Raw genomic sequence first — 15,072 nt, 5'->3', positions numbered from 1 at the left:
GCTTTGAAAAGCACACAATGCTTGATCCTTACTTGATGCAAGGATCTCCAGTGGCTGACAGAAACCTGCAGGATTTCTTTTCCAAAGAGGTTGGAGTAAGCTGAGAGCACAGAACTGTCTGGGTGTTTTCAAAAGTTAATGCCTTCACAGCTCTTTTACTAGCAGGCAACTCAGGATGCACAAAGTACAGCAGCCCTGCGTCAGCATCTCACTGGTTCCGTCCTCTGCCTTGCCTTAGCATCACAAAACATCACAATGTTTGAACTTTGTCAGGCTTGGCTCATGGCCTCACCCACTGTGATACTTTTATACAAAATCTTCTTTCTTAGGACATTAAAATACAAATCACTTGTCTGTGGAAGCGTCATCAAGCATTTTCTTCACACCATGTAACTGATCCCTGATGGGACAGGCCTGGGCTCTGCCCTTCCAGCGTGCAGGGACATGGAATTCAATACATGTGTTCTCCGAAAATTCCATGATTCTCAGAGTTGGTAGCAAAGCTCCTGTCGACATAAAGGGTGGCTAAAAAGAAGACAGACTCCCTTTTTACAAGGAGTCATGTGAAGATAAGGGGTGATGGTCACAAGGTACTCCTGGGGAGATTCCGGTTGGACACGAGGAAAATTTTCACAGTGAGAGCAACCAGCCACTGCAATAATCTCTCCAGTGCTGGACACTGTTAAGATTGGGCTGGACAGGCTGCTGGAACATCTAGTCTATGTCATGCATTGCCTAGAAACGTTGAGCCAGATGAACCTCAAGGTGCCTTCCAGCCTGGGATTCTATGACTCTATGACTTCCACAAGGTGAAAGTTTGGCCGAAACAATTCTGTTTGTCCCTTTTCTCCTAGGTTTCTCAAGTGCCCTTGGGTATATGTAATGACACAGTGCAGGTGAAGACCTGCTGCTTCCCAATATCTTGTTTGCACAGTTCTCTGGCAAACGTGGCGAGCAGTGGCTGGAGACATCTCCCTAGGATGCAACCTCCAGCCAAATGCTTTTGAAGACACCCTGCTAGGAGCAGATTGGGATCTGCCATCTAACCCCAGGGGAACTGAAGGTATTTTTCCCGAGACAGGTAAACCAAACTGGTGAAACTGGATTTTGCTCTGTGCATCTCTTACCTGTCTTCCTGTAGCTCTGCCCTGTCTATGTAACACATGAGATGAGAGTAAAGCCATAGGGCTAAACCCAAAAGTAACACCAGTATTTGCTATCATTCCATCAAAACAGAAGCACCTGGGAACAAGCTATTAGCCATAGGGTATCCCAAGATTAATATTTGTTGCAAACATCTTCCTGGGAGCATTCCTTGTGAGTGGTCAAAAAAAAAAAAAAGTTTCATTTTAAAAGAAGTCCTTTCATTTATATTCTGAGGCATGCATTCAAAAAAATTCATCTATCCTGTGCTGTGAAATTGAGTTTAACCAATATTTCAGACTGGTTATTTATGTGTCTGTGAAGTTCCACCACACAGTTATGGTTTTAGCAGTGCAGTGATACCTTTGAGTACAGTAAATACTGGTGAGGGTCATGATTTTTCTCAAGCCTTTATTTTAGGCTATAAAGGATCCACATGCTTTGAACCCCCACAAAGGAGCTTTGAAGTATCGTAACAATCCTGTGTAGAAGCCAGAATGCACCACATTTTCCTGCAGCTTCTCAATACACCTTGATAAGAGCTGCCAAAATAAGAGGGAGGAAAAAATGGACTTGGGCAAAGTCTTTGTTGCAGAGACACTGAACTAGCAACTGCAATCACAACCCAGAAAGCAGCTGCCTTATGGGTAGAGTTTCCATTTTATTTTCCAGAGCTTCTGTTCATCTCAGAGCTCTACCCCATTCACTGCTATCTTGCAATACAATCTTGCATCATGTGTATCTAATTTCCAAGTGACGCTGTGGGGCCTTTACTGAGCTATGTTCACTATGTGCTCTGCGTTCCGGGGAGTGCTTGGTGTTCAACAAGATGTCCTCACTGGTAGCAAACAGCTGGTTATCTCTGCACTCTTTGCCCACCAACTAGCTGAGGTGGTGCTTTGCATTTCAAGCATTGCGGCTGGGATAAGCTATACAAATAGAATAAAATGAGAAGTACCTGTCCCAAGACAGCTAGGAAGCCACAGATGAAGCTGCTTTGATTACAGTTGCTAAACATGCTTTGGTTTTTCTTATGAAATACCAAAAGGTATCTGCTGGAGACCCCTGAGTCTCTTGAGTATGTTCATGCTTCTTTTACTGCCCAGAATACAAGCTCTAAAAGGCTGCAGGTGAAATTCAGGCCCTTGTAGCCTCTTGAGAGTATTTTTCCTATAAAGCTGCAAAACCATGATCAAATAGCCTTGTATGATAACTCAGAGGTAGACGCGCAGGGGAGGTTGCTGACAAAGGCTTGGGTAGTTAGGAAGAGTTAGTCTTGTGTTTGAAAGCTCATTTCTCAGTCTGGTTTGCCTGGAAGCTGAAGCACCTGTGATATGTCCTTCCCATCTCCCAGCACAGCAGCAGTTGTGCTATAGACAGTGGTGGTCTGGAGCAAGCCACGGGAGGTTTAGGTGGGCTTCTCAGGCAGTTCGCTGATTGGACTTGGTGGCTGTGGTTGGTCACTCTTGGGCTGGCTTGCAGGAGGGGGCCACGTGGTCTTCTGATGAAGGGGGCTGTAAATGAGGAGTGAAATGTTTTACATAGTTTGGGGAGAAGGACACAGAAGATAACATGAAGACAACACTGGTCATTTAGGAAAGAGGAGGAGTCCATGGATCTTGCATGGCTAAGTGGATTGTGCTGGACATCTCTTTGTCTGAAGATGCTTTTCATAACCATGGTTTGCAAATGTCTACCGTGTGCCTAACTAAAAGCTGTGCTGGCAGATGTTCAGGTTGAGTTAAGGTGATCAGCTAAGACAGTGGATGTAGACATTTAGATCTCAAAATGCCTTTTCAACAGATATCTTTAGGACATGGCTTTGTTAACATAAGCCATTTAAGAGGTTTTAGGGAAATTCTTAAGACACTGAAGGTGCAAACAAAGCCATGTTGCCCTGCTCTCCTTGGCTGGGTCTTCTGTTGATACCCCAAAGATTAACATTGAGTGATGCTTTTTCCCTTACTCAGGACACACAGTGGTCTATAAAAATGCCAGCCAGACAAGCCATAGACCTGTAAATTCCAGTCTGGCGTGAAGGAAAAATAACAGTTTAGAAAGCAAAAGAGATCCAGGAATTCACACTGTACTTTACTGTGGAGGGCAGGAAGTCTCTTGCTGTCTAGGAAGGGATGTATTTCTGTGACACAGCCATCTGGAGGCCTCTACCTGATTATCTGCTTAAAAGTTGTCAAGCAAAAAAGTTGATTAAAATACCCCGACCAAACAAACAGGCATTTTTAGTATGCGTATTACAGACCAGCAGTTTTGACACCTACTCCTGGTAATTTGGGATTCCTTCAGCAGGCAGGCACTGGTCCCTGTCACATGGTGAAGCTGCAGATGGAAGCACACAGCCAAGTATAAGTGTAGGGTTAGAAAACATGCCCAATTTAAGTAGGACTGCTGCATGATGATAATGCACATTTAAATGATGCAGGAACTCAGAAAATGCTGACACACTCATATATCAGAGGTGCTCCTTAAAGCCTACAATTATTTTCCTTCTGTTTGTGCTTTGAAACAAAGACAACGCTGGCCCATGGCCATGTTCAGTTGGTGAATAGCATCAAAGAGTAAAGACTGGGCACCTATTTGGGGCTGCACACTCACCTGGTCATGACATGGAGGAGAACAGAAACTCTTGTTTTGCATGAAAGGAGGCAAGTGGGATCAAATAACTGCTGCCAATAAATTTTTATAGCTCATGGACTGAGCTCAGAGACCCGGACTGGGAAAGTTAATTCTGGCTCCCTTGGAGCTAGATGCCTTTTCTCTGATTTTTTCTCATCCACAGACATATAAAAGGAAGGGAGTCGAGGCTGACTGTACGCCAGGGAAGCAGGGAGATTACTGTTCTCATCTGCTCAGCATTGCTGTAGTCATACCTGGATGGTGTAACAAAGGTTTGGATCCCTGGTACAAAGCTCTTGAGAAACTGGACGTGGTCCAGCAAAGGGAGCCCCAGGGCTCATAACCTGAAAGGAGAGGCTTGGCGGGAGCTGAGAGCTGGGCTTGTTTAGCCTGGCAGAGAGGAGGCTGAGAGATAATCTCACACCTACCCAAGGGCAGTTAGAAGGATGTTGGAGCCAAGCTCTCCTTGGCAGTGGGAGACAATATAACTGAGGAAGTGGCCACTTACTGCACCTGGGGGGTTTCAGACCAGATGCTGGGAAAATCTTCACAAGAACATAACGCAGCATGGGGAATGCATTATCCAGAAAGGCTGTGGATCTCCAGCACTAGAGCTGAAAGCACAGCTTTCACACCTGCCACAGACCTGGTCTAGTGTGATGGTCCTACCTAGAGCAGAAGATTTGACTCATGATCTCCAGTAGTTTCTTTCAAACAGCGTTTCTATGGTTCGGTGAAACCATCCTCCTGCCTGTTCAGTTTTTCCCCTGGATAAATGCCTTTCCTCTGGCCCTGGGCACAGATCACACCCTTTGCCTCCTTAGGTTGCGAGTCTGCATTTTGGATTCAAGGATGAGTCACATGGATACAGGGAGGGCAATTACATCTCAGTTAGGAGGAGAGCATCAGGTACAAGGATGGCTTAACTGGTATGGCAAAAAAAAATATGGATATAGACAGTGGTGGAAACTGTAAATAACCCGAAGAGATATCCTAGATATTTGTTTGGATTCAGCTTTTCCAGTTAATTCAGTGCTTACCATCCTTGCTGGAGAGGATTGGCGCTAGCAGTTCTTTAGCTTCTGATAGCAAAAGGTCAACAAGATCTGAAGATGGAAGAGATGTATCTGAAACTGCGTCTGTTTTATCCTCTTCTGTTTCACTGTTGATTCTTATAAATATGGAAAGTGCCATCAATACATCTATCATAAATTGGTCATTGAACATCCTAACCAGCCTCCCATGAAGGATATTCTATGTAAACTCTGTGTATTCAGGGGAGATGATTGCACCTCGATCACTCAATAGCACAAGAGACTCTCTTTTATACATACTTACACCTAAACATCATTGTGTTACAGCCGGGTATCAAAGTTTTTTTAGCGTGTCTCAAAACCATTTTTCCTTCACTGTATTAGAAGTAACCATCTTGGAAATGTAAAAATGGTTTCCCATCATTCTTGAAACTGACTTTTTTTTCAAAGGCTCAGGTCATTATCAATGGGCAGTGACCTTCCAATGGTTTATCCAGATACCCACACATCCAAGAGTTGTAATACATTTTGTTCCAAGTGATAGGTTTGGGTTGTACCTATCTGAACTTCTTTCCTGCAACCATGCCTGCAGATGAGAATCACGCTAGCCGTTTGTCTACATTCTGTCAGGTACTGTAACTGTTAATAAAAATTAACATGGTCCTGAAGCCAAAACCTGGCTTATATTAGGAAAAGCAGATGGGTTAAAATTCAGCTTCTTTAAGGCAATCTGCTTAAGGCCTCTGCTAACAAGGGCAACTTAACCAGAGGAGTGTTTCATCTATTCGCTTCCCAAAAATGCCTGAGCAGAGGCCAGCCCCCACCAAGTGCCAATCCAGCAGCAGCCTCCAGATCATCTTTCTGCCAGGGTTTCACTTCCAAAGTGACAGTATGTTTAGAAATTCTGGGTAGGTTACATGTGAATCACCTTCCCCTGAGAAAGGTCATAAAAGGATATTTCACATTGCTGTTCATGATTCCCAGAGGCCATCTCTTACCTTTTCTCATCTGGTAAATGACGGGCTGCGCTCAGGACCTTGTGAACGTTCTGCCATGCAACAACAACAAAAAAAAAAAAAACAGAAAAAAAGGTTTCAAACTTGTAGGAATGAATAATTCTTGAGAACAAACCCCATGGGCTTTTCCTGGTGATCTGATTGAATATGAAAGTAATCAGCTTCTGCTTATTCATTGCCCTTGGAGCAAACACCTCAAGGCCTTTTGCAATTCAGGCAACATTCACAGCCTATGCAAATATACAGACACATCTGAATTATGTATTTTAATACCAACACTGACATATATTAAATGCAATATAGAAATACTCTTCCAAAGAACAATTTTGTGGGCTGTGTTTCAGCGAGCCTTCAGCATCATTACCAGCAGTCCCTGGGTTCTGGACTGTACCTGCACATGTGAGCTCTCATTACCATGCATGGTTGGTGAGCTTTAAAACACTGCTGAGAGATGTATAGGAAAGGAAGACATCTTGTTTCAGTGGTTGCTGCTTGACCCTGGGGCCAAGTCAAGTCCATTTCCAAAGTCAAGCCCCAAACCGCATGGGCACCAGCACATAGTGCTGCAGTCTAGAGGCATCTTAATTCTTCCTTATCTGAAGCACAGGACACAGCATCTACACTTCCTTTTGCTCCACTGTTTCCTATTGATTTCAAAAGCTCTTGGGACAGCCTACTAGTAGATGTAGCAAATATACTGAATACTAGTGCTTCCCATGCTGGCCAGCTTACTAATTATACAAGCTTGTATTCCCAATACAGGTAGTGAAGTGGAAGAAGAGTCAATTAAAAGACTAAAGCAATTACGTGTGAGATTTTGCAGGAAATCTGGAGGGAAAAAAACACTGGAAGAACAAACCCACTTTGCAAGTTCACATTTGTTGTGTAGAGAAGCAGCCATCAGTTACACAAAGGGAAGGTTAAAGGACATGATTTTGACAGCCTCAGGTGGAGCATCGTGGTGGGATGGGGTTAGCTGGGGATAGCAGAGCCACTAGGCAAAACCTGCACCACGGCATGTACACCGATCTTGGATATATGAAGATATACGAGTTCATTTCCTAAATTCTCCTAACCAACAGACAGTGCCTTTTTAGGATGGGATAGACAAAATAAATAACTATCTCTTGCTTATGGAGCAGGAAGCTATTTGGACTTGCAAAGTCACCCCTAAGGTAAGAGGCCACAGTGATGCCACCAGCACTGGTTCAGCACTTCACCTGCACAAACAGGAGCAGTTTCCTATTGCAGATCTCCAGGCGCTTCCGTGAGACTTCTGATTTTCGTAACTGGCCGTCAGCCAGGGACAACTGTCTTTTCAGCTCCAGGATGTCCTCCTGTGACCAGGAGGGAGAAGAGAAAGGTGGTGATGACACTTCAGCCTTGGCTTTTGGAAACACCCATGTATGTCATTTGCTACAGACAAGAAAAGTGCTATTCTTTTGGAACGGACAGTGGAAATGATACAGATTGTAACACAGAGCTAGAGACCATGTTGGCCTTGTGGTCATACACAGCAAATGGTGTGTGTGAAATGTTCCTTTTCTCCTTTATATATAGGAGGAGAACGTATGCAAGAAGGATCCAGGAGGGTTGTGGGGCTTTTCCCAGGTTGCAGGGTTGCATTACCTCTATTTCAGAGATGTGTTTCGCTTTCTTCCCTGCCAACTGCATCTTCAGTTCTGCAATTTCAGCTTCCAGCAAGTGGATCACTTCCTCATAGTCCTGCTCTGCACTCTGAGCCTGTCTCTGCACGACCTCTGCCATCTGCAGCTTGCTGTGCAGCGTCCGGTTCTCAGAGAGGAACCCCAGTGCTTTCTGGAAGCAGTGAGAAGTCGTCATGAATGCACCACGTGCTGCCAATCACCAAAACCACCCTAAGGCCCCCATCAACCTCTTCACTAACCTGGTTCAGTCTCTGAAGCTCATCTTCCATCAACTTCTTGCTGTTCTCCATCTCTTTCAGGAGAGACTACAGAAAATATTTTCACTGCATTAGAAACAACAAGCAATAGGACTTTCCCAAATGATGCCCTGGCCTTGAGGCCCCTATACTAATATTTTACAGCAGCAGTCATGTGCACTCTCCTCAGCACAATGCTTTATGGGCTGCGACATCCCTGCAGAGATCCACCTGGACACAGCCATGGTGCTTAACATCCATGCCAGCAACCTGCAGCTGGGTCAGGATTAGAGGATGTGCTTCTGTTATTCAAGGACTTGAGCTATTTGTGAGATGTTTGTGTAGTTTTAAACACATTTACTCAATGCTAAAAAAAGTGACAGCATACTTTCAGTGCAGATCAGTTTTGTTCCAAGTGATAGGAACAAATCAGTTTTCGTTTGAGGTTAAGAGCAAGAAAGAGGCAGTTAAGGAGAGCTGAGAGTGACTCTCCTTTGTAATGAGGAATGCACAAAATGCAACCTGGTGACTTCTTAAGAGGGTCGAGCTACACCATTACCGTCACATAAACTACAGTGAGCTACAGCAGAAGGCACCAGCCAAGAAATCTGCTCAGAGGAGAGGCTCCACCTTTAGCCTTCGGACTTCTTGCCGCAGATCCATCATTTCCAGCTGCAGCTGCTCCAGCTCCTCATTGCCATTACAGCTGAGAGAGTCAAAGGTCTACAAGGCAGAGGGACAGACATTACATGCTGCTTATGCTTTACTAAAGGCATGGGGCTTTATGGCAGGCATATTCCTTTCCTTACCCGGAATAAGGATGAATCAGAATCACTTTGAAAAGGAGTCAGCAGTTTTATGCAACAGATCAAAAGGCACATTAAAGAATTCAACTGTGTGGGATTTTTTTGCACCCCACGGGATTTCAGTCTCTGATCCCTGACACAGCCAGAATAGCTGTGCTACAGTGAGCTTTTGTTTTGTGAACCAGGTGAAATTAGCTGGAATTGATTGAGTATAGCTAATTTTCCTTCTGCATCCCTGCCAGGCTGCTTCCTTCATATCATCCCATAGATATCATCATTTCCTTATAAAAATGAAAAGTTTGAGGTCTTTTATAGCATTTCTTATACTCAACAGGATTAATGCATACTTCTGCTTTCTCTTTATAGCTCTAGAACTATGGGAAAATCGTAATTTAGCTTTTCCCATCTCAGATTTTCCTGACTTTCACCGGGGAGAGTCACAGATTCAGTATAGAAGAGTGCTGGACTGACCGGAGAGTGAAAAGCTGATGTATCCAGCAAACTGGCCACTTCGTGCTGCGTGAAGAGCATGGAGTTGGAATCCAGACCAGACATGCCCAGCTCCTCCTGCATCAGATCCCTGAGTGCTTGGAGAAGATCTGCGAGAAAGAACTAGTTTTTACCAGGCTGAAAGAGAAAAGTGCTAGAAGTGTGGTAGGAGAAAATGCCACCGATTGTGAGGATATCCACTGACTGCCAAAGTCTTCTCTAACACTCGTGGGTTCTTGGCCCATCCCATCGAACTTAAGTTGTTGACGTTCTTTACCAGACTCTTGTTTCTTACCCAATTGAAAAAGACTTCATCTTTTGAAGCCCCCAAACTCCAGATATTTTCAAAGCAGAGTTTTTAGGCTGTGGTCCTCAGAGTTCTAATATTTTAAGCCAAAACCACAATTGTCTGACAGAAGGCACCCTCCTGCCTGCTGGCATTTCTCATGCTGCTTATTTAAACAACATAAAAAGCCCCATCTCAATGTCTTCAGCACTTAGAAAACGTGTCACATTGTCAAGTCTGAAAATCCAGGTTCATTTTTCTTCCTGACAGGGAGGGAACTACAGCATGAGGAGCTGCATGGTGGACTGGGTCCCAGACCCTCCAGTCCTCACCCCTTGGACTGCACCAGGGGCTGTAGCCTTTCCACATGAGCAGCCAGCACATTTCCCAAACACCCCTAATTGTCCTTATTTTGATCGTCACCAACTACAGAGCCCTTAGCTCTTGGGAGAGGTGCGTGATTCCAGGTGCCATGGCTCACTCAGCACAACAACATCCAGCCAAGATGATCTGCCTGGTGGGGACAATGCTGATGGCTTTGAAGTTCTGGGGAAAAACTTCCAGGGAGAAGACCCTGTGGGCCAGATCAGCTCCAGCAGGTCACAGAAACCAGAGCAGGCTTCTATCTTCTGCATGTCTTCTGGCCAGCTCTCACCAGGAAAGCTGGGGTTGAAGGGAAGGTGAGCTCTCACCCCAGCTTTCTTTTATTCTGATTTTACATATGCTTCTGCCAAATGCCTTCTTTTGTATTAGTGACTTTTCTTAGCTGTTTTGAGGCTACAGCAATATGTAGGCAGGGCTCTTACCTGCCACCCTTCAGCAGATACTTCTGTCCTTTCCTAGCAGCCAGAAAAGCTATGCAGAAATGAAAAGCCCGTCACACACAGAGCTGTTTGCTCACCTCCATAGGCCACTGTCCCCTGCGAGTCTGTGGTCAAGCTTTGACGTAACTGCCTCTTCTTCTCCTCAGTTACATGCAGACCAAGGTACTGCAGAACCTTGAGCAGAAACAAGGAGCCTTTAAAAAGAAAAATATTGGAAAAGCAACTCTTTGAAGGAAGTGCTGGGAAGACACTTGGTGCTGGGTTTCTGCTGGAAGTGGCTCTCAGGCAGCATCTCCCAAAGAGCAGGCTTGGGCTAGATTTCCAGCCTCTCTCTTCCTACATGTGTACAGAAATGTCTGTTCCTGAAAGACAGGGATACATTCACATCCCTCTAAGAACATTTTATACAGACTGTAATCAAATTTGCAGCTATAACAGACTGTCAGGAGCTTTATCAAAAGCTGGTAGAGCTGTAACAAGGCTCAGCTGCCAAGAGCTCAGCCTCTGCTCTTTCTCTTACTGCCCAGGAATTCTGTTTGGGACAGAGAAGATAAAAGCTATTCATGGAGTATTTCCCCTGGCAACAGGAGACATTCAAACATTTTGCTTCTCCACTGCATCCTTTGCTCTCTCATTATGCCTGATGCTCTGTCTTTTACTGATATTATCTGTTCAACCCCAGGGCACCACACAGAAGCAGATAAACCTGCGCAAACCCCACTCTGCTGGCAGCAGCAAGCAAAAGCTTTAAAAAGACAAAGTCAAGCTCAGCAGACTCTGGGAAAGAGCCAGAGTTAAACGCTTGCCTGTCCCAGGCTGCACACACAGTTCCTGTACACATATGGCCTAGCACGGTCCCGTTCGGAAGGGGCTGGAGGTGAATCCTTGTGCATATTCCTATCATCAGCAAGCCCATGGGACCTGTCCCTGTTCATGGACTGCCCCCTGCCCACCACCCCTGTGCGAGGTGGTGCTGCAGGCTGCTGGGACTTGGGCTGCTGATGTTGGCACCTGGCCAACCATCTCGGGTTGTGCCGGTGCATCACTGTGCATGTCTTGACCCTGCCATCACTGCCCACTCGTAACACTGGCTTTTAAAAGGGGAAGCCGAGAGTGCCCACTCCTCCCACCAGAGAGGAGCTGCGTTTATATCCGTGACGAGCAGAGGTCGCTGCGAAAACACAGTCCTAAATCCTGCTTTGGGAGAATTATGCGGGCTTAGAAGAGAAGCTCCTGGTTGTGAGTTGCCCTCCCGAGAGCAGCGGAAGGGCGAGCGCTCCGGCTGCCGTCGGGTGGCAGCAGATGCTCGTGACATCGGGTCCCCCTCACAGTCCCCGGGCCCTGCACAAGGGCCCTTCAAATTCCAGCAGTACCTGGAGGGGCAAAAATGCACCCCAAAACCAGAGCGGGCGAATGGATTCCCCCCCCCCCCAGGGACACTCTGCCCTTCACTGGGGTCTCGGTGAGCAATGGCCAGCTCCACTCCCTGCCTTCTGATGGTGCCCATGGGATGGATTTTCTATACTATGATGAAAGGAGCAGCAGCTCTGGTTGGATCCTCAGTGAGATGTTCTGTATTTCAGCCTTCCCTTGCCCACACTGGGCTGCCCGAGGTCACCCCAGTAGCGACAGCAGCAAGCTTGGAGGGCAGCTGCCTACACCTACAGCCCTGAGTCAAATGCATTACGTCTAAGGGAGGTGCAACTGCCAGGAGGAGACTTCTGGAGCTCCCTGGAGCATTGGGAAATCACCAAGAGAAAACAAAGTGTGCTTAAATTCCCCTTCAGACACAGCTGGGATGCTTTTATACACCCTCTTCTCCCTTTTTACCCTCAGAGGCTGGACACTGGCTCTGCACCCCACATTACTATTGCTGTTCCCAGCACAGCCTGGTTGGTATCCTGGAGAGGTGAATGGGAATTAGGCTGGAGCAGGCAGTTTGGTGGAGGATGATGTGTGTGTAGGTGAGAGGACTGATCAATGCTATAGCTTTACTCGGTGCAAACAGATGGGCTGGAGCTCTACAACTATATCTATTCGGGTTTGCATTTTTTAGTCTCTCCAAAAAATAAGCAACATAATGACCCCCTGGCCTGGTCGTCACATGCCCGAGTGTGACATTGGTCCAAGAATCAAAGCTGAAAGGTCTCGATCAGTTCTTTCACGCAATATCTATACAAAGAGGCCATTCACCTTCGGCTTGTTGTGTTGGCAGCTGGAAGCAAGGATTTTATCACGCCAGTGGATTATCTTCTGCATAGCATACCGTGGGAGAGGGTTGAGAGGAGATCTCACTTTGGGGAGAGAGGCCCATTCCACTTACCAGCTCCAGTTTCCCATCCTTGAGACGGATATGAGGATCCAGTGCTACTTTTGGTTTGGTGGCTGAACCTGCTTTGTGATTAGATGCTGCAGCAGGTGCTGAAAAAGCAAATATAAAGTTCATGAAGGAGTGGTTGGGTAGAGGAAAGAGGTACCTGCAAAGCACAGCTGAGAACTCTTGCCGCATGAAATATAAAGTGTGTGCAGAAAGCCAAAAATCAAAGGTCAGGATTTACTAAATCCAGTCCTGGAAGCCTGAGCTAGGGCACTGTTGAAAAGATTGGATACTGGGGCAAACCCTTGCTGAAACTGGGCTTCTGCGGCGTTTGAAATGGGACATTCCATCCATGGACCTAGGAGTGCAAAAACAGCACTTTGGAAATGTCCAATCACAAATTTTTGTGGAATCTGGAGTTTTGGTGATCTGTGAAAAGAAAAAAAACAACAACCAACAACCTGCCTGGTTTTGCCTTCTTTGATTGATTAAACAGAACTGAAACGGAACATTGTATAAAATTACAGAATCATAGAACGGTTTGGGTTGGAAGGGACCTTAAAGCTCATCCAGTTCCAACCCCCTGCCACAGGCAGGGACACCTTCCACCAGCCAGGTTGCTCCAAGCCCCGTCCAACCTGGCCTTGAACACTGCCAGGGATGGGGCAGCCACAGCTTCTCTGGGCACCCTGTGCCAGCGCCTCAGCACCCTCACAGGGAAGAGCTTCTGCCTAAGAGCTCATCTCAGCCTCCCCTCTGTCAGGTTAAAGCCATTCCCCCTTGTCCTGTCCCTACAGGCCCTTGTCCAAAGCCCCTCTCCAGGTTTCTTGGAGCCCCTTTAGGTATTGGATGATAAAAGATTGGAAAATGCAGCCTTGGCTTTCACAACATCCATGGAAAAGGGAGTCAATGGATTTAAAGCAAGGCTGACTTTTGCAAGGGTGCAAGACTTTTTCTTCCCTAAGACTGCAGAAAGCCTTGCACCCTCAGTTGGGCAGGAAAGTGGTTTTGGGTAGAAGGAACCACATGCTTTATGGGGCAGACACAGAGGGAGAAAGAGGCAGAAACAGCACCTGCTTTGCTGGTGAAAAGCTGCCCTGAGATCATTACCAGCACTGCCTTCACAGCTGGAATGGTCCAGAGCACAAGCCCTGCTGCCATGGCCTGCCACTTGTGCTCCTTCCTCTCTGAAGAGAGCCCCACCTTTCCCATTATGATTAACTGTTGTCTATAAGGAACTGCGACATTCCCTGGGAAAAGGGCTGCAGAAGGCATTACCTGCTCCAGAGCTCCCAGACTCCAGAAAGGTGCAGCCCTACTCACACCCTAGCTGTCAGCCCTGCTTGGTGACAAAATTGTTTCTCGTGCCAGTGGCACGGGATGTGCTGAGGGAGCAATTTCTTTCCCCTCCCTGGGATTTGGTTAACATCACAGGAAGCCCTGGATTGCCAATGAACACTGCTTCCCCTGAAGCCTCCTGCCCATTAGGGCAGGGACCAGGCATAAGGAGAAGGCAGCAAGAGGCAGGGGAGGTGCTGCACAAGTGTAATCCTTCTAATCCAGGTATTCATCTGCCCTGCTAACGCCAGCAGCTGGGAAGCAGCAAGAGGTAATAAATGGGCTTGCTAGAGCGGCCACCAATACTTTAGTCTCCAGGTTCAAGGGCAGAGCTGTTACCCTTCGATGCATGAGTAATCAGGATTAGCTCCACGTGGCTCTCCTGCCAGCTCTGAGTATGGAGATATCCAGGGCAGCCATCAGGCACAGAGAGAGTGGCAGTTACTGGCCCAAGCTTCAGGCCTGGCTGCTGCTCTTTCAAAGCCAGTTGTCTGGTTTCATGAATGACGACACTGACACAAAGCCTCCTCGGCATCTCACATGAAAAATCTGTGTGTAATAAAATCCCCTGGCTAAGTCAGGAAGCGATTAGGTCACTGCTATTTGCTGGATTCTCTACATGACCCGGGGTTTACTCCCCATCACTGGGACCTCTGGCTGTCAGTGGTGGCCACCTAAGAGCCTACTTGAAATCAAGGCTGCAGGGTGCTCAGGGCAGGGAGGACAGAGCAAGGGGAGTCCCAGGGTCTTTGCAGTGAGCAGCATGGAAGCATGAAGCCTGCTGAGCTTGCCCAAGTTGAGAAAGGCATCCCTGGGAGCAGAGCACTGATGTACACCCAAGCCAGCACTGTCTGCTCCCTGTCTCTCCTGCTAATCTCATGTACAGACACTGCTGCAACTGAACCACAGGCTAGGAATGGGAGAAGTTGTTTCCTACGAATACCTGAGACCTCTTAGGCCTTAGTAAAGAATTTTGCTACTATGGACAAACATTAACACAATTACTACCTGTTAAGAAAGCCAAGCTGCTGTCTTTCCTCTCTCCCAGGAGGCTGAGGGTCATTATCACCCCTTTAGATTCCACTACAGCAGAATAAACACTGATCAGAATTAATTCCATCCTCCTCAACGCTGAGGAGCCAAGGCTGTGCTTGTCACCTACACAAAGGAAACAGTTTAGCAGGGCTCTTACCTGACACAGTAAGCTCTGGTGGGCAAATGTCCGGTGACAAAGAAGGCACAGGAAAATGATTTTCATGTCTGTTCTAGAAAAACAAGAGAA

General features: G+C 46.6%; 1 protein-coding gene across 1 annotated transcript in view; it reads right to left on the bottom strand.

The window, feature by feature from the left end:
* Positions 1–2,425: 2,425 nt before the first annotated feature.
* The window catches only part of LOC134160195 (syntaxin-binding protein 4-like), a 42,833-nt gene continuing 30,186 nt past the window's right edge, over positions 2,426–15,072 (bottom strand). Inside the window, exons 11-22 of the mRNA XM_062611967.1 lie at positions 14,983–15,055; positions 12,459–12,556; positions 10,213–10,309; positions 9,008–9,135; positions 8,361–8,453; positions 7,734–7,799; positions 7,457–7,645; positions 7,048–7,164; positions 5,810–5,859; positions 4,818–4,948; positions 3,423–3,480; positions 2,426–2,657 (exon numbers count right to left, since the gene is read on the bottom strand). Of these exons, the coding sequence (XP_062467951.1) occupies positions 2,552–2,657; positions 3,423–3,480; positions 4,818–4,948; positions 5,810–5,859; positions 7,048–7,164; positions 7,457–7,645; positions 7,734–7,799; positions 8,361–8,453; positions 9,008–9,135; positions 10,213–10,309; positions 12,459–12,556; positions 14,983–15,055 (1,206 nt within the window). The 3' untranslated portion in view covers positions 2,426–2,551. The remainder of the gene's footprint in view (positions 2,658–3,422; positions 3,481–4,817; positions 4,949–5,809; positions 5,860–7,047; positions 7,165–7,456; positions 7,646–7,733; positions 7,800–8,360; positions 8,454–9,007; positions 9,136–10,212; positions 10,310–12,458; positions 12,557–14,982; positions 15,056–15,072) is intronic.

Source organism: Pezoporus occidentalis, unplaced genomic scaffold (assembly GCF_034315485.1).
Source record: "Pezoporus occidentalis ecotype Australia unplaced genomic scaffold, CSIRO_AGI_Poc_V1 ctg158, whole genome shotgun sequence".
NCBI classification, from domain to species: Eukaryota; Metazoa; Chordata; class Aves; order Psittaciformes; family Psittacidae; genus Pezoporus; species Pezoporus occidentalis.
Note: the sequence above shows the minus strand (reverse complement) of the source record. Positions and strands in the feature narration are given on the sequence as shown.